We start from the raw sequence: 21,902 nt of genomic DNA, 5'->3' as shown, positions 1-21,902 counted from the left end.
GTCTGCTTTCTTCATTTGTTTTTAATTTCTTTTTCTTGTTTGGATGCCCTGTGATACTATTCCAACATTATTTTTAAGAGGTTTCTCATTTAGGCAGATACTGGATTCTGCCTAGTAGAATGGATTCTCAGACTGTGACTGGGCTCCCAGGCACAGAAAAATTCATCTCACACAGTAACTGCAGCAAATCCAGCAGCAGAACTAGCAAGTAGTGAAAGCTAAGAACAGACAAAGGTTTTGAACTCGCATCCAGTTAGGGAATAGAAACAGTATTAAACTCACAACTAGGGAACAGCTTCACTCAAACACTTGCAGAGAAATTATTTACCACAACACCATGCATCTTATTTAAAAAAAAAAAAAAAGACAAGAAAAAAAAAGAAAAATGCAACAAAGAATATTATCACTAAACCCCTGCTCTAAGGGATGCATAATAACCATAAAAAAGTAAGTCTGGGCAACTGCATGCACACACAATAGAAAAGACTACTTCCCTATGATAATCATCTCAAGAGGCTGTATCAACATTTTTGCACTCTGGCTTCAGGAACCACATCAGGAAACCAAACAAATATCACATGCGTGCAGTGAACTTTCCTCCTTGCAACAAGCAAACAAAAATTATTTTCTTAACAAACATACAACAGACAAACGTGCTACTAAGAAAGATCTTAAGAAAATACAGCAATACTGGTGAAAACAAGAGTTGGGGAGAGGTAATTCAGTGCTTTCTTCCTTCCAGTCCCAAGTGGCTGGAATTTATATATGCTGATTACTTATGGCTGATGTTGCACAGAGGGAGCTTCGGAAGGTGCTATGGCCATGTGAAAGAGGCTGCCATTACCACACGGGAAACTGAAATGAACACTTTGTGCTGTTGGCAAAATAGCCAGCAATAATGAAGAGGAACAAATAGGTGATGCAACCAGACCTCTGTAAGCTCAAAATCACTGGAATCACTAGTCTTGCCCAGCCAAGGTAGGGCTTCTCTTCATGAATTTGATCTCAAGAAGGAAACAGCTCTGCATGAAAAAAATCCCAGTCCAATAAATACCAAGATGTGGCATTTTTCAGCAGGTATACTGCTTGAGGGATTTCAGGGAGCATCAAGCCTGTACTGCAGGGAACGCTCCCTGCATTAAACTTGCAAAGCATCTTAAAATGTAACGTGTACTATAAGAGACAAAATTTGGTGAAAACCTCGGTCCCACCACACTGAACATAGATTGTTAAGAACACGGGCACAGTCGAGTCATGTTAAACTTGGTCTGCATCGTGTTCCTGTTGATTTTACACATAAAAGAGAGACTGGGACGTAGCACTAGCAGGAAAGGAAAATGCCATTAAAGGTGGTTTTTAAGAGTTATTTTAGGGATTTCTTTTAAAAAGTTTTCAATCCAAAGACCGTTAATTGCTACTAAACCAAACTACATTGAAAACAGCAGAGGGTATTTGTTGCATTTCTCTAAGCAGCCCAGCATATCCAGATTTCTATTTGCCCATTTCCCCTCACATATTGCACATATTGCCTCCTCCCTTATGTTAGGGAATGGAGTTCTCCCGAAGCAGGATTAGTCTCCTGCAAGGTCGTTACATTACTAACAGCAATAAACAAGCAATAACCATTTTAAGTTGAGGAAGATTTAAAACAAGTTTAAAAATGAGATTCAAAGAAATGCTTGTGCCCTACTTACACTTTCAGGAAAAGAAGAAAAAAAATATGCAGTGGAATTAAGGGGGGGTGGGGGGGCAATTCTTCCCTAAAGGTTCAAATATATCTCCCAGGCAGCACAAAAAAATGTTGGTATTCTGTACCACCCAGTGCCTGCCCACTTCTATGCTTGATTACCCCGATAAATCAGAAAACCTGTTTGTTACAGGCTCTCCTTCCATTACAGCTGTTGCTCTGGTTAACATCTTCTGAATCATCCAATTCATCAGGATCACATACATAGGGGTTTAATCCTTTGATTTTTTTAAGTTACTTTGTTCTGAATTTTTCGCTTTATCCCCTTACTGACAGAGGAACTGGATAAAGATAAATAAGTCAGAGTAGCATTGTTTTTCTCCCCTGCTTTTTATTTTGCAGGGGGAATGAGGAGGGGGGAACAGGGTAGCTCTCCATTTCACAGTTCTTTAGTGGTATCACTCAGCATTGATGTTACAGCCTGAAATTCAATGAGTCTGAAAACCAGAGATGAGCTTCTAAAGTACAGTTAGCCCAGTTGTGTTCTCCCACTCATTAAAATGCTGTCTTTGAAAATTGTATGTTAAACAGACAAATAGCTTGGTGGTTATTCCAAGCCCTCTATCAGCACGATGCCTTTCGGTACTAATTTCTGTAAAAAGAACAAAACCAGGAACTGAGTTACAACTGAAATGTAATTGCCACATAAATTATATTAAGCGTCAAAGCTGGAAAGGGAAATGGGGAACATAGTAGGTCAAATGCTTGCTAATGGGCTATCGAGTCTTTCACCTGCTCAAATCAAAATCAGACAGGAGTACCACCACTGGAAGGACACAAAGCAATGTACTCTTCAACCCTCTTTTTCTCAGCATGGTTTTAGGATTAATGCACACAAACACCCCCCTGGGCTAACCCATGTAGTTAGGTTAACCTGACAGACTACAGGCAAGTGAGGAATACGAAGAAACCAGACTGCTTCAAGAACAGTGACAACACAAACCTGCATCCCTTTGGAGAGCTTCAGGAGCAAGGCCAACTCCTCCCCAGGCAGGGCTGAAGCCAACAAACAGCAAGTCCTCCCTGCAGGAGCCAACTTCACTCGCTGTCTGCATGGTGCCCAGCGTATGGGAATCTTGAGCTCTCGGTGCTGCTGCAATACAAACAGTAAATCATTGTAACAGCCCATAAATAATGGGAAGACACTAACCTCTAATGGTGTTAGCTCATTTTTACAAAATCACACACAAGCATACAAAGATAGGAGAAAAGGAATGACTTTAATAATGATCTCACACCCTTTGTTTGGAAAATCAGACCATGTATTTCTCTTGTAAGCAGCAGCTCTACAGAGATTCCTGAGATTGAGTTGTTCCAAGTCACAGCTACCTTTAGGATAGAGGATTCCTAAAACATATCTAGACTATTTATTGAAGCAAAAATGAAACTTGATAGAGAAGGAACATCTCTAATATTTTACATACCTCACGTTGGATAAGACTTACACCAGCATTTATGAATTCTTTAAGAAGAAAATATCAGTCTTCTTCTTCTGTCCTTCTCACCTGCCTTTTTGCCCCTGTTTTTTTCCCTGTCAGTAGTGGAAAAGCTTTATGGTACTATAAGAAAGTAGTTTATTTGCCAGTATAACGAATTCAAGATCTGAATCTAAGGTTCCAAATAAAGAAGTACCTGCCTAGCCTTATTATGTCAGAAAGAGCTAGTCTAATTATTGAGTTCCTATAATCAATATGAAGAATTTTGCTTTTGACTACTTTCCCAAGAGCTATAAGGAATATATGGATCCAAACAGAAAAGTCTATCAGATCGACAAAAGTACAATTTTAGGCCTTTCTTGTTTATAAGCTAAGGAAAGAAAGATGAGGAAAACATGAATAAAAGTAAAAATAAAGCACATACACAAGCCTTCCTTGAAAAATCTGCCTGGTATTTGCTCTAGGAAGATTTGAATAGCTGTTTTCGATTGAATTTATCTGGTGTATCAAGCACTTGTAGAAAATATTTTGTACTAAAGGCTTTAAGCTCTTGCCCTGATTTGGCACCGCTGTGCAGTATAAATCTCACTTGTAGTGGAAAACCCTAAAATAATAAACTAAACTTCAACAGAAAGAATTTTGTGAAGACTGCTGGAATCAAAGAAGATAGTTTTTCACAGAACATCTCCTACAAGTAGGAGATCAACAAACAATGTATCTGGGTTATCAGTAATAAACTGTAGGCCCAGTCCTGCGAGAAGCTGAAGCTAATGGAAGCGCTCAAGAAAGGCATTTATCACTTCTCAGGGCTGCACCTGTGTTCCACAAACTACAGAACAAATTAAATCCGTCAGCTCCTGAGCAAAAAACAGCCATTAGGAAAATATGTGAGAGTAATGACTAAAAGCAGCAACGCACACCATTCCCCCCATAACTTTTCCCCATCTAATCTTCTGACAGAAGACTCACAAATACTACGAATACATTGCAAATGCACGTTCTTCTGTCCGATGACACTGTTGTTCAGATAGCATTACATCCAGTTTCATAATGTATAAACTGAGGTGCAAAATAGTTGACATAAAGACTTCAAACACAGCTTTGGGGTAGGAACCTACGTTCCAGCAGCACTGGGAATCCAGAGCTTTCACTGAATTTAACAGATTGACAACACAGGTAGCTGCATTAAGGCTATTTGAAATAGGCGAATAAATAAGAAGCAACTTTCCACTCTCAGACTCCAAATGCCTTACTGTGAGGACTATGTTGATAGCAAGAAAAGAGAGAGTACCTTTGCTTTATCAGAAAATGCCACCTGCTTGGTACTGTAGCAAAATTCCCTCAAACAGAAAAGATTGAGTAGTAGTAGTATGTGGCATCCACCTCCAGCTGGGGAAGACAAACATCAGCTAGGGCCAAACAGCATACCGTAAGAATGAAAACAGACCCACACTAAGGGAGACAAAAATGCAGCACATAGAAAGGTAACAAATAGACCAGCGTGAACATTTATCAGACTGGGATGAAGCTTGGGCTGACAAACACAAATGGCATTGCTCAGAAAAGGGGTTGGAAAAGATGACACTGTCTTTTAGAATTACTTGCTGAAAAGAGAAGGGGGAAAAAAAGAGCCAAATAGCAACACGTCCCTGAATATCAGGCTTCAAAACTACAGACTGGACCTAGTAAAGGTCACTATTATTTTTTATATAACAGGAAAGCCTTTCTACTTTTAAGCCTGTAATTAGACTTCAATGGAAAGTTACTTTGTAAGCTCAAGAAAATTGCCAAACTTTCAATATAATTTGGAGAATAGTACAATCTTTATTCAAGCCTGGTCTAGTCTGGCCTGGACACGTGTTGTATTTTAACAAGTACTTTGCATTGGAAAAGTTCTCAGTCACAGCAAATTTTTAGTACCATTGGAACCAGATATTTCAAAATACATAAAGAAACAGATCATTGTAAAAGGGACATCAAAAGTTTTACCTTGAAGCTCTCCAAGGCATGCAAGTATAGCAGGGTAAGAATAATAAAGGCCTACTGCCTACCTCCATACCTCCCGCCCTGTGGGACTGCATATTTTGCAGTCCTCCGTGAACGTCATTGCCTCATGGAGGCCTCAGTGGACGATGGGTCCTCATCACATCATCATCATAACTTTGTGCAGTTGGCAGGCTTTCTTCCAAGGAAGTCAGAACACATTTAGCTCAGATATTGAATTTCCTTTTGCCTCTCCAGAGTATGGTCTTTCCAACTCAGGGTTAAGCTTGTTTGCAATTCCTGGGGAAACAGATTGCTGCTGTTGCTGTAGTCTGCACTGTGTATGGCTTACGAACAAAGAATTCAGGTTTCTAGGGTTCTTGCAACACTTTAAGCAGTCACTGCCCAAATGAAAGTTTCCTGAAATCCAACCCTCAGATACAAATTTCTTCAAAACTCAGGGATAAACAATCTGGATATAAATCATCAAAAACCAGTCTTGTGCTTCTTTGTTTTTAATTTATCCAGACCTTGACTCAAGACAAACAGATCTGACCCCAATATGGCCAAACCAGAGACCTCGGCCTTAACAAGTCTCACCCCAAAATGACAGAACTGTTTGTGGAGGAGAAAGTTGCTCCTGCAAGAGACCTGCCATCTTCCAGTCTAATCGTGCAAGACCTGGAGGTGAGATTTCAGCAGTCAGTAATCCCTGTCTCACCAGATAGGCCTGAACACACAAACCTAAGCTGAACACCACCTCTTCAGGCACTCTGCAGTCCTGCAGCATGGGGAGCTGGACACTCCTGCAATCAACAAAGCCATAAGCACTTCATTAAAGGTAACAGTACCTTCCCCTTGCTTGAAAATAGTAGTAACAACATTAACCTGTACTTTAATACTATGTACTATTGCAGACATTCCATAAACACCTAATATTGCTCATTTATTAAAGATTAAATATAGCTGCCGTTCTCTGCTACTTTCCAACAGCCAACGAGACTCTCTCCAGACAGAGTTTTGATTTTCCAGACAGTGGGGGTCAACCATGGGCAGACAAAAACTGAACTTTGAGAGCTCTGCAGCGCTCCCTCCAGTCATCATAAAACTGCTCTGATGGGATCAAAAGGCAGCGGTGTCAGATGGGACTCGGGGGAAGTTACATCAGACCTGTATTTGCCCGAAGAAGGTCAGCAAGTCAGAGGGTAGAGAAACAGCATGCAAAACATGGCACACATTGCAGGGCGTGGAGAAAGAGGAAGGATCTTTCATAAGAAAGAAAAATAATTGACATGGCATATTTCATCTAACTACTATTTTCCCCCGTTTCCTGGAGAAACCAAAGCACGGAGATAACAATTTGCACACATTCATGCACAGCAAGTGTATCAGGACACATATCTCTTGGTCTACAGAACACACCCTCTCTGTTTCCTAACGTGCCATTTCGGCAGTGCTTAGAAATGAATGCACTGGAGACTACTCTTGTAACTCTCCTTCTTTAAGTGTTACCTTTTTTATGCTTGTCACCCTACTGCTTGAAAACCCAAGCAGTTCCAACCGCTGGTCGTCTCAGTCCCAGCTCTGCTCAGCTCCGACCAGCTGTGCATGTATTTAGACCCTTGCTGGTGAAAGAACCAGCAAGTCCAACAGCTACTTCTGCTTTCCAGAAACTTAGCACTAAAAAAAAACAGCAAGTCTGAACAAGGGAGGACAGCTTGTAGGTAACATTAACTGCGCTTGACAATGGAAGTTAAATTGTATTATCACTTATTATTTGTAGCAAGGTGTCATCTTTGCCAGCTTTTCTGTGTGCAAGATGAAATTTTCTGTATATTGTCACCACACACCTGGGTAGTACTCCGCCTAAATGCTTGACCAAGACTAACTGGCAATTAAGAAAGAGGTAGGCATGTTCTGACAGTACAGCAGAAGCCACCTAGCAGTCCTTTCAGATAGTTGCACTGTCCCCTAACTGCCAGGCGAGAATTCTAGGGGTGAAGGCTCTCGGGGCAGTCGGAGAGGAGTGGGACCCATGACCACACCGGTCTCACCAGCCTCACATCTCGTCTCAGCTCAACACCCCCAGGTTGCCCTGGAGAAACAGAGCTCAGCATCCCCATTCTTGCAGTCTCCCCTCCCCACTAAAACTGCCTTAAATGGGCTTATTGTGGTACTGCCTGTAAACTACAAAACAAAAATCACTCCAGAAACCCTTCTAGTTGTTTCCCAGAAAACATGTTCACCAGTTCTTTTCAGCTTCATTACAACACAGTGAGTATTTTTTTTAACCCAGAGATTGGATGGAGGCTCACAGGGGTGAAGACTCCTGCTGTTACTTAATTCCCTCTCCAAAGTTTGAAATAAGGTCTTCTTCCTTTCCTATCTCAATATTTTTTAAACTCCTCTGCAATGTATATGAGCTTGAGCTCTCACGCCATTAAGAAAGTGTAACTCAGGTTTAGAGAGACCTATTTAAAATGAGATGAATGCACCAGAAATTCTATTCTGCTGTTGAAAGGCACACTGACCTTGAGGCTTGCAATAACGTCCAGAATTAGCTTGTCAGCAGCCCAGAGATCCAATCTCAGTTTTCATGGAACCGTTCCCAGAGCAGGTAGATAATGCCGTCTTCAAAGTAACTATGTCTCAAGTTTATCAAACAAGCAGAAAAAAAATGACAGACCAAAGGGCCTATTCACTAAACAGTGGCTTACATGGATCGGCCAAGCATGTGAAGATCTATTTTTCTTGCTTGGGTGACAGAAACGTTGCACTAAAAAGGGCAAGAACACAAGTCGCAGGTAGATTAGGTGGGTTCAGCAGGGACAGGATGAATTATTTCAGCCTGATCACAAATCCACTTTGAACATCAGAGTTTAGAATTTGATTCAAGTATTAAGTTCAATTTGATTAGTGGAGACCAAGAAAAAGAAAACTAGAAAAAAAGAAGGGAAGCTAATGAAAAACGTAGACAGTCTCAGCAGCTCAAGAAAAGCACATTCCCTTAAGCTGGTGTAACACTTGCTGGACATTTCTATCCAAAGACTGAAGAGGAAGTTGTTTCAAAATTTATTTAAACAAGATTCAAACCCCCTTGAAGAAACAACAACAACAACAACAAAATTAGTTATAGGCTTGAACTACAAGAAGCAGGCACTGAGACCTCCGGGCAGTTTGGGGGGTCTGTGTAAATGACACACACAAAAAGTTCTCCAATGCAAAGAAAACTTGGTCTACACCTCTGCTGAAGCATGGATGTACCTGGAGCAGAGAACAACAGCCATCATCCTCAGGAGGGGTAGCTAAGACATCCTTAACATAAAATTAGTATCTGTAATCCTCAAACAAGCAATGAAGACAAACCCTGACTCCTACAAAGCTGTACTTGCGTTCCAGTAAAGGGGAGCCTAAACCTCAATCTTCCTAGCTTTTGCTACATGCATTTTATTCCCTGCTGCCCCTGTACATCACCACACTGGCTGATACACCAAGAGACAGAAGTAGACATGGTTTTCAAGTAACTTACTGCTTCTAAAGTCTTTGTGATGAATTCTGTAATCCTCACACAATTTTGGTCACCCCAAAGCATCATCCCCAAAACATCAAGATAGCTCTCAGTTCCACTCTTAGACTATACTTATCAATCTGCAAATCCTGGAAACTCCTGCCTCTTCTCTTCCCCTTCTTAGTCAGCATGGACAGAGTCTCAGAGAAGATCTGCTCCTCATCCCAGGGCTGAGACAGCAGCAGCAGCTCTTGGCAAGCAGATGGAGATGTTTCAAACCAATTCCCCTTCAGCCCACAAAAGATGCACAGCAGAACTGGAAACGCAAGAGCACAGGGTCAAAAAAAAAGCCCAGACCCCTCCCTAGGACCATAAAGAAAATGTTAGACAAATGTTTCTAGCCTCAACTTTTTTTTGGGGGGGGGACAAGCCCAATTCTTTGACAGCGTCTGATCAAAATCCTTTTGCACTCTTAGGTTTAGGGAAAAGGAGTGATTATGAGGGCATTACACTTTCTCGCTGCCAGGGATGAGGGAGGGCAGCTGTACTGAGAGGTGAAGCTTTGATGTGAAGCAACACGCAAGTATTTGCCATAGCCTCTGAGCCTGACACTAAGCTGACCAAAGTAATCCACTGAAATCAATTAAATGACATCAGTGTAAACCAGAATAAGTAAAAATAAGGTCTAGGGGCTCCTCAGCCTGGCTGCAGAGATTTGCCAGCAGCGTAGAGATGTTTCTGATTTAACATCTTCTTTGCAGGTCTAATTTTGTTTTGGTGCTAGGAGGAAATAATCAGTAGAAGAAAGAAAGAAAGTTGTGAACATGATAGGAGCATGTCATAACATTTTCCTTAACAAAGGTGGGGATAGTAAAAGGCACATGAAGTATTTGGTGCTCAAAGCCAGAGGCTGAAGCCTTTAAGTCATTCTGTGGCAACACAGGCAGGAATTTCAGAGCTGGGAGAGATACACTGCAGGAAGTGCATTCTTGTCTCTCATTCTTTCCAAAATTTCTGAAACCCAATTGCTTCAAATCCAGAATTAAAAAGCCTCACCCCCCCCACACACAACATTGTAAAGAGACTAAAAGCTCAGTTAAGCTGATAACAGCCTGGAACAGCTCCATTCACCTCCAGTGATGGAGCAGATGACCAAACGTAGGCCTCCCATTTCAGGCCCAAAACCTTGTTGGTGAGTGCACCTCTGCCATTTCGGTCCTGAACTTCACAACTTTATCCTAGATTCAATCCAGATCTAGACACTGCTTCTTCAACGCATCCGGCCTGATGAACAGGAAGAACTTTTTGCTAAGAATATGCCAGGACTCAGACAGAAGTTACCACATGCCAAGTAACGAGGTACTGTGTAATGCACAACAGGTAGCTGATGCTTGCTCTGAAATGCTGGCAGTGTGCAAACCAAGGTAGAGAAGACAGACAAGGAAGAGAAGGCAGAGAAGCTGATGTTATTTTAACATATTGCAGCTTACTAACTCTGAATACGAATGAAGATGTGAATTTAAAGAAGGTTTCTGAACCCGAGAAGTGGTAGTTTAGGAAACCAGAATGAAAAATGGGATTGGCATTGAGACACAAGTGGGAGAACCACAGCCTGTAATACAGAAACCAGTTGAGAGGAGAATGTAGAAGAGACCTAACAGGAGACAGCACAAGCAGAAAAATAAAGAGCTTAAAGCATGTTAACCACACAAAATGTAGTTTTGTGCCCAATCTCTCAAGGACCAACTATTCTTTGTGTAGCTTAACAGAATTTAAACAGAATTTAAATCCTAAAAGAAACAACACAAGCAAATGTGTGTTTTCCTCTAGACTGAACTCTCAAAGATCACAACTTAATGAACAGTACAGTAGAGAAGGAACAAATGACCTCACAGTTACATTAACATCTGAATATTTTTTGGGGAAAAAAAAGAAGTCCTTTATAGTTTCAAAACTTAAAAAATTGACTTGCTTGTAGAGTCGGGTCATGCCATTTCTGCTGTTCCCATTTGGCATAATTAGAAATACTGTTACTGAGAGAAAAAGAAAAAACACGCAATTCACACCAGCAAATACCAATGTTGAAAAGCAGAAAAACAGATTGGATCAAAACTGCAGCCTGAATGCATTTGTTTCTATCCATAATAATGATTAATACTACGGCAACACCCTGTATTGAGGATATAAAAACAAAATCCTCTCCCAAGAAATGACTCAATGTCTTCACTCTCAACTATCTGTGAGATTCCTTGGAAAGAATTTGAGGTCCTTAATGCACAGCTCTATTTCATCCCAAAAAGCTGTCAGTCTTCACAGAGCTGCAGGGCAGCGAGTGCTTCATCACAGTCTCACACCTGTCCCTGTACCTCCTGACAGCCACTGCGGCTCTGGAGCACAGAAATCATCTCGCAGTTTCAGGTTAGGCTCCCAGTAAGCATAAGCATCTTCGCTGCAAATGACATGGACAGAAATTTCAGGACATTTTAAAAGACAAGTCAAATGAACCGTGACTCTGAGCCAACGCCCACTGCAGTCTACTGGAAAGCACTGCATTAAATTTCTTTTCTTCGTGGTTCATCTTTTTTCCACTCCTTACAGGATTACCTAGAAAACCACAGATACGGGACTAAGTCCTACCTTATGTTTCATCAATTCTTTTTAATTTAACTTCAATTATATTAACTAAAGTTTTCTGCTTATGCACATTTTACAAGAAAGAGTAGTTTAGAAAAGGTTCTATTCTCCTCTTTTAGCTCAATGAACTGCCCATAAAATAGAAAGCCCATGACTCATCCCTTTTCACTGAAGTTTCAATTTTTGCAGCAGAGAAAGTCAACTGTCTTCCCAATTCAGTCTTCAGACATCATCTTAGATCAGATCTGCTGCTGAGTTTTCTGGTAAAGAATCAGAGAGGAAAAAGAACAACAACAAAAGAACAACAACAAAAAAAAACACACCACACTTCTGCTGTGCTAAAGCTGGGAACCCCTTTCTGCTAAACACAATTCTTCCAGGCTTTTGAAAACAGACAGAATGACCTAAAATCTGCTACACCTGACACTCAGAATAGGGCCTATGTTCCAAACGTAGGGGTCATTTGAACGCTCCTGGGATCCCTAGAAATAAAAGAATTTTTCTTAGGCTTGACAGCATCTACCCAAGTTTTATTTGCACAGACGTGGGGGATCAAGCCATGGCTCCGATCATGCCCACATAGCCTCCATCACTTGACATTGACTTCAGATGGTGCATGGCACCTATAGCCCCACTGAGGAAGTGGAACTGAATACAGCATTTAAAAAAAAAGGTTTGGCTCTCAATTGGAGCATAAAGTCTAACATTCATGACCCAAATGGATTACACTGCATACATACAAAGTGGGAGGCTGAAAGGCTTTCTAGCCCCAAAGTTCTCAAAGGGGCTGTGTAGTACAAAGGAATGTGCAGTAGCTCCTGAACCTGCACTGTACCCAGCAGGGATGCAAGTCCAAGCTGTGGCAGAAATCTGAAAGGAGACAGTGCTGGGGGGGGAAGACAGTGTTTGTGAGAATTTTCCTCTGTGGAGGCCTTTTATTTTTTAATTATTTTTTTCTGAGCATAACAGAAAATGCTGCAGGAGCAGAAACTATTTCTGAGAGCAGGATTATGTCTGCAAACATCACAGGATGATGGAGAGGACATTAATGCACTGAATAACAAAGTGGATCGGGGAAAGGTAACTGGATTTAGGACAAACATTGCGCATTGAGTATTCAGGATCTCCCCTATCCTCTTTCCATATGAGCTGAAGGGTGTCAGTGTCATTCTCCCAATGTGATAGGTTCTGAGGAGATCACAGCTCGAATCAGTGCATGAGAACCGCCTGGCCATTGTTGTTTCAGTATCTCTTCCCGTTCTTCCTTTTGGCCCAGGGCATTGGTATGGTCTTTGAATTTCACCTTGGAAAAACAAATAAACACATAGTACACATGCCAGGCATCCACGTGATTTAGTAGAGAAATACTTTTTGTATTTTTCCTTGTTCTAGGAAACACTTCAGATGCTGACGTAAAACAAAAAGCAAATGAATAAACCTGGTGAATTTTCCTCAGACACCTCAGATTGGGCAGCTGATTACTCAGATGAAACCTACTTTCCAGGTAGATTCTTACCTGCCAGTCTGACAGGTTCTGCACAGCTAAGCACCGATTTACATTACAGCCTACATTGACTTCCGTGACTTTTCATCTAACAGGTATCTATTTTCACAGGTTTTGACAGAAATTGTAAGTCCTATGAAGTTAAGCGTGTTCAAGTTTTGCTTGCTCTAAGAGTCTTAGAATAAAATTTAAAAAGTCAAAGAAAACATCAGACAGTCATGCTTTTATCTGTCCCTGAATTTGTTTACTGGAATTCATACAATTAGCCAAATTTTCCAAAATATCTTTATGGCCATCTCTTCAAATTACAGAACCCTGTGGCCACTGCTGCACTGCAAATGCAGCTGAGAAAAGAACTGCTTAAAGGCCAGCCAAGTTGATATTTTATGTAATCTTTCACAGTGATGAGATCATATTCTACTACCAAGCTAATTCTATAATCAAGATAAGTCCTTGTTTTAGAGGGACCATGACTGGCACATTCCTTCCTTCTGCCTTAAAGGCACAATCCTGCTCCTATAGCAATCAAGTGCCTGATGCTTTAGATTTTGTCAGATGTTTCAGAATCCTATCTTCAGATTTTAGAAAAATAAATATTCATTTTACCCTTATATATAAAAATAGAAGAACAAGCTAATTTAATGAATAAAATATCCTTGAAATCCCCGGTCAGATTTTAACTTGTGTAAAGTTAGCTGATCTCCATGCTGGCCCACGCTCCAGTTAACCCTGCACACAGGGCTGCCTCGATGTACGGAAAAGGCTTTCGGAGTGCACACTACATTAAACTCCTCCAGATAAAGCTCTTCTCAGGCAACCTCTGGAGAATTTATGCTGCAGAATTTATACACCTTATTTTTGAGTGCTCTAGCTAGGTTCACTCAAGCATATTTAGTTTTCAACCTGCGAAAAGGCAAATGTGTTTGTAATTAAGCGAGTCCTTACTTTACTGTATATAAATCAGGAAAAGGGAAAGATATTGCTAAATGAAGACAGCTACCAAAGGAACTATTTTGCTGCCAATTAGGTTCATAAGGAAAAAGCCTTTTCAATAGCTGGTTTCCGTTGTGTCTAAATAGATGCTCTCATTTGTTTTGCAGGGGCCCAAAGATTAGCCCTTCATTAGGGCAAAGTTTCGCGAAATGGCTAATTTAAAACTCATTCCCTTACTCCACAGGTTTTTGTCTTTGTCTTCCTTTTAAGTACGATGATTTGCTGGTAAGTCATTTATCTTCTCTGACAGATGCTGCTGTTCAGCTTCTGATCACTCTGTAAAGTGCATACACCAAAAAAAAAAAATCAAGGAAATTTTTACGACTTTTAAACAAGAAAAAAAAGTCAGTTTTGTAATGGTGTTGACTATTCTAACACATTACCCTCCACAGTAGTTAGCTAGCTATATTCTCCTTGATGCAACCTCCTCCCCTATTTTATATGTCAATCATAACTAAGCAATCACTCGGATCAAACAGGCATAGTCAGTATTTGACAAGGAAGACAGCCTTCCTAAAAGCTCTTAAGAAACACCATGGAAACTCATACAGGTAGACTTGATGTACAACAAATTTTTCCTTCCAAAAAGGATTAAACAAAAAGCATTTCTAAACGTATCCTTTTCAAGGACAAGTCCAAAACAGTAACTCTCACTATTTCTTGCCCTTAATATAATCCGGCCTTACTTCATTTTTTTGTGTAAACTATGTTTGTTTTTTTTGTGTAAACTATTTTTTTGTGTAAACTATGTTTCAGAAGGCTTCGGTAAGGAAGAAAGCAACTACTTCCACAACCACCTCTGAAGGAAGGGAAATGCTACTCTGCTCTAATTAAGTTATACTGCAAGAATTACTTCCACTCTCTCAGACTTGCCCCATCTCATTGCAGCTTCTGATTCACTTCCTGGCTCGAATGGCTAAAACCTAGGTGCTGTGGTAAACCATTCCTTCATTAAATCTACAGAGGCAGTAGCAACACGCAGGCAGTTAAAAGAAAGATCTTTCTTCAGGTTTGTAGGCATCATTCTAGGTAAACCATGCTGTTAGTCACTGCATTAATGAACACATCCAGTGTTATTCACTAACTCTAAGCTAAACAATGTGGCCCTGGATAGCATATAATTACACATTACCTCTCTTCTCTGAACTCTGATACTGAGTTCCCTTACCCAAAGGAAAGCTGAGTAGAAACATGCTGATGTTGTTTTGCAGCTCTGTGCTATTTGATTAAATCCCCATTTGTGGTGTTCTTTTGCCACCCCTTTTCTCAAGGCTGTATCTATCACACAGCTGTTGCACATTGAGTTGGGGAATTCATGTGGAGACTCAGGAAAGCAATAGCTTGGCAATTCCAGTGCTGCAAAGGCAAAGCTGAAATGCCTTTATGTAGCACCTGCTGAGGAGACCTTTTACTGCTTTCATAATATGGAACAGGAGTTTGGCCCCAAGGGGAGGATCTCGCTATACACATGCAAAACCCCAGGTTCTGCCTCATTATAGTTATTGGCCTACCAATTAACTTGCTTCCTGTGAGAGCTGGGAGGAAAGCGTTTTGTTCATGAAGATATTCAGACTCTACAGTTGGTGAAGTTTTTTTTTATTTTAAGGACTGTTTATGTCCCTAATTGGCATTTGTCACTAGCCATTCCAAACACTTTTCCTAGGCCAGAGCCTATACAAAGCATCACACTCGACTTTTTTACAGATGGGTAACCTGAGGCCCAGGACAGGACATCCCATCCCAGCTCTCCAGACTCAAGACACAGTGTGCAATCTGCCCCCGTGCAGCTTCTCTGCTGGCCTGGGTTTCAGGTAACTATTTGTACGTGGTTCTAAATGGGAGTGACAGAAATACTCATTCCTAGAAATGTTCTGTGTTTGGGAACGTTTCTGGGATGCCCGGTTCTTAGAGAGTTTACTCTAGGTCATTTTAAATGTCTTTCTGGTACGATCATGCAGAATTATCCATTGGCGGTACCATCTGCAACGATAAGATACTTCATTTGTAATAAGAGTGGAAAAAAACATTAATGTAAAAATGCCTGAAATAAAAATTCCCCTCTAAATAAACTGTGCAATGCTGTTTAACTTGAAGGCTATTTAATACAAGCAGCACCTATGATGTAGCACATACCTACAAAGTGTTAAATTACGCTACTGCAGTAAATCTGTCGATCTTGATTATTTAAAAGCTGACGATCTGTAGGCTTCGCTTTCATTAGCTGCTGTTATCAGTACATCCCACCTGTCTGATCGGACTGCCCAACGATCCATGTTGCTCATACTACATTCGGCCCCTGCTTCTGGTTCATCAGTCATAAACAAAAGTTTGGCTCACACTTTCTGAACAGCAAAGACTTACTCTCGAGGCATCTCTCTGCAGTCAACTAACAGTAACGCACGCCAGTTCTCGACAAATCCACACCACTGCCATCAACATGCAGCAGCGTTGCAGCCAAGACGATGACTGTTTGTTGTGACAAAAGATGCAGATCACACCAGTGTTGCGGTTGATTTTGGCATATAATAGAGCTGACGTGTGAGCCATGGTTTCCAAGCCCACTTGTTCCTTCCCACCCACAGCTTTTCTTCAGGCTTTTCCAGCTCTGTCTGTGGCCCCGTCTCATTCTCTACATCTGTAACTCCCATCTGAACTCAAGTCTAGCCTCTGTTCATTCCATGCACCACTGAAAAGAGGAATACTATCTAGTCAATCCCTACACCGGAGTTCAACAAGTATGCTTTAAAATAAATACAGGCTGGGTTATCTTTGATGTGAACCTATAGCTGGGATTTGTATTGCTTACCAGATTAATTAGTCCAGCCAAAATTTTTAATACCCTTTTGCTTGCCTCAGAGAGACAGAAAGATAAAGATTTAATTTTTTCTGAATGGGCCATTACAAACTACGAAATTGCTTGCTGTTATCTGCAGCAAAGCTCTTTGTGGTCTAGCTGTATTTGTTCTGCATAATGAACAGAATGCCAGTGGTTTCCATCTACATGCAGCTCTTCACTCAGGGCACTTTACAGACACGGCTGACTAGCTTTGCTTGCTACAAACGGAGTAACCAGAGGCAAAGAAAGCTTTAGCGGTCAAAACCCACTTCTGTGGCAGAGTCAGGAATAGACCTTGGAGCTTCTAAGCAGCTCCCAAGGGCCTGTTTTAACCACCACACAGCACCACGCTAGTAGGGTGCAACCACAGGTCGAGTTCTGCTCCAAAGGGAGCAGCTGCCTGCAGTGCCGTCAGCTCCCCTGGAGCTGTCTGCCTGCATGTGTACAAACACATTTCCCTCCCATCCTCTCAGAGCTTTATGGAGGTGGGACTTTTTGTTTTAATGTGTCACCGGAGAATAAATGCCTGAGACATTATCTGCCCCTTCCAAGAGTTCAGAGAATGTGTATGACATCATGGGCACGACTCCCCCACTAATCACATTATATGCTGTTTAACTTAACACTGCTAAGCTTTGTCTGATAACGTTGTAAATACCATTTTATTGTAAATTAGATTATACAAACCTTCCCAGAGTTTAGGTCAGTTCTTGCATGAGGTCCTTGTTCTCCCTCCCCTGTACTATCCCAAAGTGAATCCTTTCAGTGTCTAACCCAGGGCATTTCTACAGGAGGAAGCACAAGAAGAAAAGTCTAACCCATTGCCTATTTCTAAGTCAGTACTGCAGACTGCAGTAAGTGGACAGAAGACTCCGTATATCTGTTCTTTTTCTCATTCTTTCCTCGGAATAAAATCAATATTTTTTGTTTTTCTCTTGAAGCTGGCTGGATTTCATTACAATCTTCCTGTGAGGTAGCTTATACCTGAGACCTATCATTTTCTTCTATCAAGCCTAAGCTGAACTATTCCAGTTAGTAGCTGTTGTGTTCTTATCCAGCCTGGCCTTAAGGTTTCTGGTTTGTTTACAAAGAAAGCTGTAAATTTTATTTTTTTTTTCATTTGATTCTGTTTTCTCTAACAGAAGAACCAGATTCTGACCATGGGGTCTTCTGGCTAGTCTAACCATAGCCCCACCATGAGCAAGATTTTCAAAGCAATTGACATATTGATGCTTCCTTGTGTCTGAGAAGTAGATTATTTTAATTTTCCACATTTTGACACATTTATTGCTGAAGGCGATGTCTGAAAAGTTTCTAATCTTTTAGAAAACCTCAGCAATGGTATATCTCAATATTTTTAGCCTATTGCATGAGAAGATACTCCTCATCTTTCTTCCCTCATTTTACCAAGGCCATAACTTCCCATGCTATTAAAGCAGAGGCCAGAGAAGCCAGACTTCTGGGTCTATGCTCAGCTCTGCCCAGCTCTGTGTTTCTGTCCTCACTACAGTCAACACGGTCTCTTGGTGTCAACCTGAATTCTGCTGCACATCCAGAAGCAAAACTCTGAGGCTCGCGATGCTTCAGACACAGCTATACCAACCCAGGACCAGAAATCCCAGCTCCCAACACCGAAAGGAGGCTTTGATTTTGGCTGGTGTTGGAACCACTTCTCAGGAAGGATTTAGACCAAGCTTTTGTGCCTTCCCCACCTCCCATACTTGAGGCAGATAAATCTTATCATAATCAACTGAGAAAGAAAGCATAAGCAAGGCTTATCTTTCCTCAGCACAAATGAGAGACATGAGAGAGTTGCCTGTGCTTGTTGCTCTGGGCCCTACACATCCTTAGGACAGCCTTCCTGCAAAATATGGTCTTAAGGAGTGCTAGCAGCTCGCAAAGGGAATGCAACACAACCCAGGTGACTGCTCAGACCAAAGCAAAGCTAACACAAGTGCTAGCAAGGCACCAGTTAACTCCACTAAAGATAGTTTCTCACGTCCTTGAGCAAGCCACCTGCCTTTTGCTTTCCCACGTTCCCATCTGGAGAAAGGCCACAGCAATGCTATACAAACATAGCGAAGGATGCTGTAAAATAAACATTTTGGGATCTTGCATGAAACTCAATCTGCGATTACTATATACTGCAGTTGTGTAAGGACAATGCTATAAAAACTGGATCCTATTAACTCCTAATTTCGCATGACATTTGAATGAAACTCATATAACAAAACTCAAGTGGTTGTCCTGAAAAGAAACACTTCTCATCCCAAAGAAAGTTAATGCACATTTCAAAGGGTGTCCATCAGATGCAAGCAAGTCTGTGCTCCCTTGGATACCTTCTCCCTATCCATTGGCCACTTGCAGAATTCATCAAAAATGTGTCTTTACAGTGGTTTTCATAGCCAGTTAATTCCGTTCTTCACAGACACATAGCGAGGAAGCAGTGTGACTTGTGGTGCAGCTGGCTGCTGGATCATGGAAGTCTCATACAATGCAACGTTACTCTAGTCGAGTTTGCAAAGTACCTCGCTGTTTTTCCTCACAGCAGGTGTGTTATGATGTAGTTTAGTTAACTGATTCACTGGAGAAGAGAACAAGCCAACTGAAGTATAGAGGATTTATATACAGAAAAGAGTAATTACAAAATAATATGCAAATCAGGCTATTCACTTTTTTTTTTTTTAAAGTTTCTATGTCTCGTAAGCATACAGCCCACTACTATAAAAATGAACTTGAGTAATGTTACTCATGTGAACCATCAGCAGTGAGGCTGAGAAGTTTCAGTCATCACAAGTGCCACAACCGTGGCCTATTAGCATATTTAGGAAAAGAGTGTATTTATTTATTTTCGCCCTTTTCTGTCCTTCTGTTCACTTCAGGCTATTCCATAAAAAACTAGTCACCCAATTCTAGAATAACTTCCAGCACAGACTTCCTGACCCCACCCCACATACTAATGCATTCCAGTTTTAGTTCTGCAGGGAGAGAACAAGTGTCACTGTCCTCAAAGACACACACAGAGAAGTTCAGCTACAGGACCAAAGATCCCAAAGCAATTTGACCACAGAAAAATACAGAACTCTGTTCCAATTTGTAAATCTGCACTGCAGTCGCAGGACAAAGTTCACAGAAACAAGAGCTTGTGGAGGTATTTAGAAAACACTTCCAGGCGATAAGGCAAGAAAGCTCAATGAATCTTTGTATCTATGTTAAATACACAAAGCTACAGCCCTTTAGCAAGGAGAATGAACTTGAGGCAGCAGCACAGATAAAAATAACAAACTCATATGAAGAATTAACTGATAATCCCTACAGGTACCACTTGGGAAATGACCAGACTATTAGCTATGGCATGAACTCGAGCTCATAAATGAACCTTGCTGTAAGAAGAGAGAAAGAGAGAAAAGGCGACATCATGGCTGGTGAAAACATCGTAGCCAAGAGAAAAAGATGTTCTGCATCAGGGATGTAGGGAGCTCCCCCGAGGGCTCAGAACAGGGTCTGTGATGTGCCTATTGCTGTTTCATAATCCATAAACTATGTGGAAATGCTGCAGGCAGGTTGCTGATGATACAAAGTCATTCCCAAAAACGAAACCTAAAATGTATTCAGTGAGTGGGTGTTAAAATAGTAAATTTAATTCAAAGTTCATAAATGAAAAATAACGTATGAGGAAAGAGCCAACCTCACTGTTCTTTAAATCAGCAATTGCCACTTCTGAAAGAAATCCTGGAGAAGTGGATAGTTCTCTGAAGAGATTGTCAGGGTGTTAGAATCTAGGAAAAAGACATCTCATTAGGATTTGTTTGGAGAACGAAGCAGAAAATGTCGTTATTCCTCTGAATATACCCACAGTATGCCCACCTCTTCAACACTGAGCAGAGTTTCAGTAATTGTGGAAATACACAGCTACAGAAAGGACAAGAATAATGGTGCTCCAAAGCTGCAGGTGATGTTGGGAAGCCTTAGCCCAGGGAAAACTTTAGCAAGCCGGAGCCTTTCAGCTTGGAAAACAAGAAGAATAACAATGAAGTTCTAGACAAGCTGTTACAGCATGGAAAAGGTAAACAACAATGATTATTTAAAAACAGTCTTAACAGAAAAAAAAAATAGGGCATCAACTCAAGCTGGCAGGCAGCAAGCAGGTTCAAAAGCAAACAAAAGGAAATTCATTTTCACACAATACCTAATGATGTTGTGGAACTCTCTGCCACGGGATGTCACGGCAGCCAAAAACACAAGTGGGTTTCAAAAAACCGATTAGACAATTTTATGGAAAAAGGTCCATCAAGGAGTATCAAAAACAATGATACAGCTACAGACTCCAGCTCAGGAAGGTGCCTACACCAGAAAACGCTGGAAGGCTTTGCCAAAGGAAGTATCACTCCATCCTCATCGTGTTTTCCATACTCTTTCCATACACAAGTTATTAGCCATTATCAAGAAGCAGGATATGGGGCTAGACAGACTTTTGCTGTGACTCTTTTATATTTGACCAATACCAACTGATACAGATACAGACATACACGCCCCCGTGGTCATGGACAATTCTGTAAAAATTTGATATAGTTAAAAGACACACATGTAAGAATAACATAATAAATGACATTTTTCATTGGAGTAGGACTAGAACCGGCTTTTGTGTTTCCTTAGGTATGTTCTGAGTCTATGCTTTCCAGAGAGGAGTTACAACATTATCCTTTTTATTACCTAACTACAGCAAGAGACGGATCCAGTAGAAAGAACTAGCTCCATATTTCACCTGTAAGCCACAGAACAATTCACATCCTGGTGACTGAGAGCTTCTCAGCCTAAAACAGAGAAGTACTGAGGTACTGAAGTGCCTATCAAGTCTGTTGATCACAACCATGCTGCACAGGTGCTTCAAAACACAGATTACAGCTTTAAGTCCCACTCTAGGTCTAGGATATAATTTGAAGTCACAGTAAGGCTCCAACACTAGTGAACACGAGTGAAGCAGTCCTTTAATTTGTTGTTGCTTACAGACTTCAGCAGCCTGAACGCACTTTGCAACTTGAATGGCCTCCTTATCTTCTGCTTCTCCAGCAGTGAAAACAGAAAAGGAAGTGACTCACTGCTAACTGGGCACCCCCCACCCCTTAGCAGCCATGACAAGCCTGCTGTAACAGATTACTTACCACCCCTAATTGTTTCCCAAACCATGCTTTTAAAAAAAAAAAAAAATAGATGATGACAAAAGGATTTTACCAAGATACCCTTCTTCTAACTTCTGTCAT

At 41.1% G+C, this 21,902-nt stretch overlaps 1 protein-coding gene across 7 annotated transcripts in view; it reads right to left on the bottom strand.

The window, feature by feature from the left end:
* The window catches only part of LOC310880771 (uncharacterized protein), a 48,470-nt gene that overhangs the window by 20,798 nt on the left and 5,770 nt on the right, over positions 1 to 21,902 (bottom strand). For 3 of the 7 annotated variants that reach the window (XR_014571910.1, XR_014571911.1, XM_083797071.1), the window contains 2 exons: positions 13,983 to 14,081; positions 11,651 to 12,611 (listed from right to left, as the gene is read on the bottom strand). Coding sequence is in view for 4 of the 7 variants with exons in the window: in XM_083797071.1 (XP_083653197.1) it covers positions 14,077 to 14,081 (5 nt within the window). In the remaining 3 variants the exon portion in view is untranslated. Of the gene's footprint in view, positions 1 to 2,690; positions 2,841 to 5,234; positions 5,467 to 6,178; positions 8,991 to 11,650; positions 12,612 to 13,982; positions 14,082 to 14,937; positions 15,786 to 21,902 lie in introns of those variants that run through there. The other 4 variants (XR_014571909.1, XM_083797070.1, XM_083797069.1 and 1 more) reach the window with 3 other exon arrangements.

The sequence above is a fragment of the Anser anser genome, assembly GCF_964211835.1.
Source record: "Anser anser genome assembly, chromosome: 13".
Taxonomy (NCBI): domain Eukaryota; kingdom Metazoa; phylum Chordata; class Aves; order Anseriformes; family Anatidae; genus Anser; species Anser anser.
Note: the sequence above shows the minus strand (reverse complement) of the source record. Positions and strands in the feature narration are given on the sequence as shown.